Source organism: Helianthus annuus, chromosome 2, assembly GCF_002127325.2.
Source record: "Helianthus annuus cultivar XRQ/B chromosome 2, HanXRQr2.0-SUNRISE, whole genome shotgun sequence".
NCBI classification, from domain to species: Eukaryota; Viridiplantae; Streptophyta; class Magnoliopsida; order Asterales; family Asteraceae; genus Helianthus; species Helianthus annuus.
Window position 1 is genome coordinate 133101572 of NC_035434.2, and position 1755 is coordinate 133103326.

At 32.6% G+C, this 1755-nt stretch overlaps 1 protein-coding gene across 1 annotated transcript; it reads left to right on the forward strand.

Annotated features, from left to right (window-relative positions):
* Positions 1 to 530: 530 nt before the first annotated feature.
* LOC110896092 (protein LURP-one-related 11) lies at positions 531 to 1454 on the forward strand. Its single transcript, XM_022143528.2, has 2 exons — positions 531 to 773; positions 910 to 1454. Exons 1-2 carry the CDS (start codon positions 534 to 536, stop codon positions 1270 to 1272), a joined length of 603 nt encoding a protein of 200 aa, XP_021999220.1. The 5' UTR covers positions 531 to 533; the 3' UTR covers positions 1273 to 1454.
* Positions 1455 to 1755: the final 301 nt, after the last annotated feature.

Consider the following 1755-nt stretch of genomic DNA (forward strand, 5'->3'; position numbering starts at 1 on the left):
TCCTTTTAGAAAAACAAACACTAAAGTATAAAATCAAAAATTACCCCCTCCCTAGCTTTTTTTTTTTTTTGTTACTTTAGTGTTGGTTTTTCTAAAGGAATTAGGCTGTTAATCTGTTTGATTTTACTTTAGTGTTTGTTTTTTTTTTTTTTTTTTGGGTAAAATACTTTAGTGTTTGTTCTCACTAATGATATTGACATGCGAGTCACCATGATTTTCCGTCGATAATCTGTTAATGAGAAACTCCGTCGTAATCCCTTGTTAAGTTCCATTGGTAACATGTCGCAAACTCTACGCACAAGTTAACTATGTGATTGTTGAATTTTCATTTATGCAAACATATAGATAATATAATAGGGATTTTCTAACATTTATCCATATTTTTCTACGTGAGTAAAATATGTGACTAATAGCGCAAATGATTATTATTAAAAGCCTAACTTCTTCTAAAAAACCAAGCATTATTATATCTTATGTCTATATATAGACATCCTTCTCCATCTTCTAACAATACTTACTTTGTTTCTTCTTCAATGTCTAGAGTCTATCCTGATCAAACACCTTGTCCTTCTCCTCCTCCTTCTTACTTAACCTCAAATCATGAATCTTTCACAATATGGATGAAATCCTTAGTTTTCAACATGCATGGATGCACCGTATATAATTCAAAAGGCAATATCGTTTATCGGGTTGATAACTACAACAATAAGTGTGGTCAAGAAGTTTATCTTATGGATGTTCAAGGAAAAATTCTATTTTCCTTGCTACAAAAGGTACAAATTCACTCCATATACACATACATAAAATTTGTTCTTCAAGTTATAAAATGATACTTACAAACTATTCTTATTCTGCGAGAGAGATCTAACCGGGTACGTTTGTTTTTTTGTTCTTATCGTGTGGTTGCAGAAATTACGGTTATTTAGGTGTTGGGATGGATATAAATGGGATGCGTCTTGTTCACGAAAACAACTATGGTTTCGTGTAAGAAAACATCGAAGCATTTGCTTGAGTTTGTGTGATGATATAGCAAGTTCAGGTTGTACATACAAGATTCTTAGAATGGATGGCAAATTAGGGTTCAAGATTGTATATGCAGATCAAGAAAGTACACTTGTCGCAGAGTTTAAACAAAAGCAAACAACCACAGGGATTATCTTTGGAAATGATGTATTTACGTTAGAGGTAGTACAACCCCATGTTAACCTATCTTTGATCATGGCATTCATCATGGTCTATGGGTTGATAAATAATCAAATTTGCAGTAGATAAAAAGGTTAAATGGGGCTCAAAGCGAGTAACAAATTGCGGTCCTTTTCTCAAGTGTTTTGGGGCTCAAAGCGAGTAATAAAATTGGGTCCTTTTCGACCAAAAAAAACTGGTTTTGATCCTATGATTTGTATATTTTTATATTATTTGTGTATATGGATAATTATAGACTACACGCCCCACCGTTAATAATTCCGAAGGCCAAACTATTTACATATGTTTTGTTTTCTTTCTGGATTTTTTATGCAATAAGAAAGTGAGGGCTCAACGCCTTTGTCTCACATTTTCACTCCCCCTTGAATCAAATTTTGTTAAACTTAAACTATGTTTGATAATATGTGCCTAAGACATGAAGTCTTGAATTCACAAATGTACAACACCGACAGAATTTTCTCTCGAGTTGTAATATATTTTGTTCATATTAAATTCAATTGATTTGTTTTTTTTTTTTTTGAATGGCTAAACTTGCATGCCATGGCCCATGGG

Coding starts and splice junctions, on each gene's coding strand:
- LOC110896092 (XM_022143528.2), top strand. CDS start 534: ATGTCTAGAGTCTATCCTGATCAAACACCTTGTCCTTCTCCTCCTCCT. Junction 774..909: donor TATTTTCCTTGCTACAAAAG/GTACAAATTCAC, acceptor GTGTGGTTGCAG/AAATTACGGTTATTTAGGTG.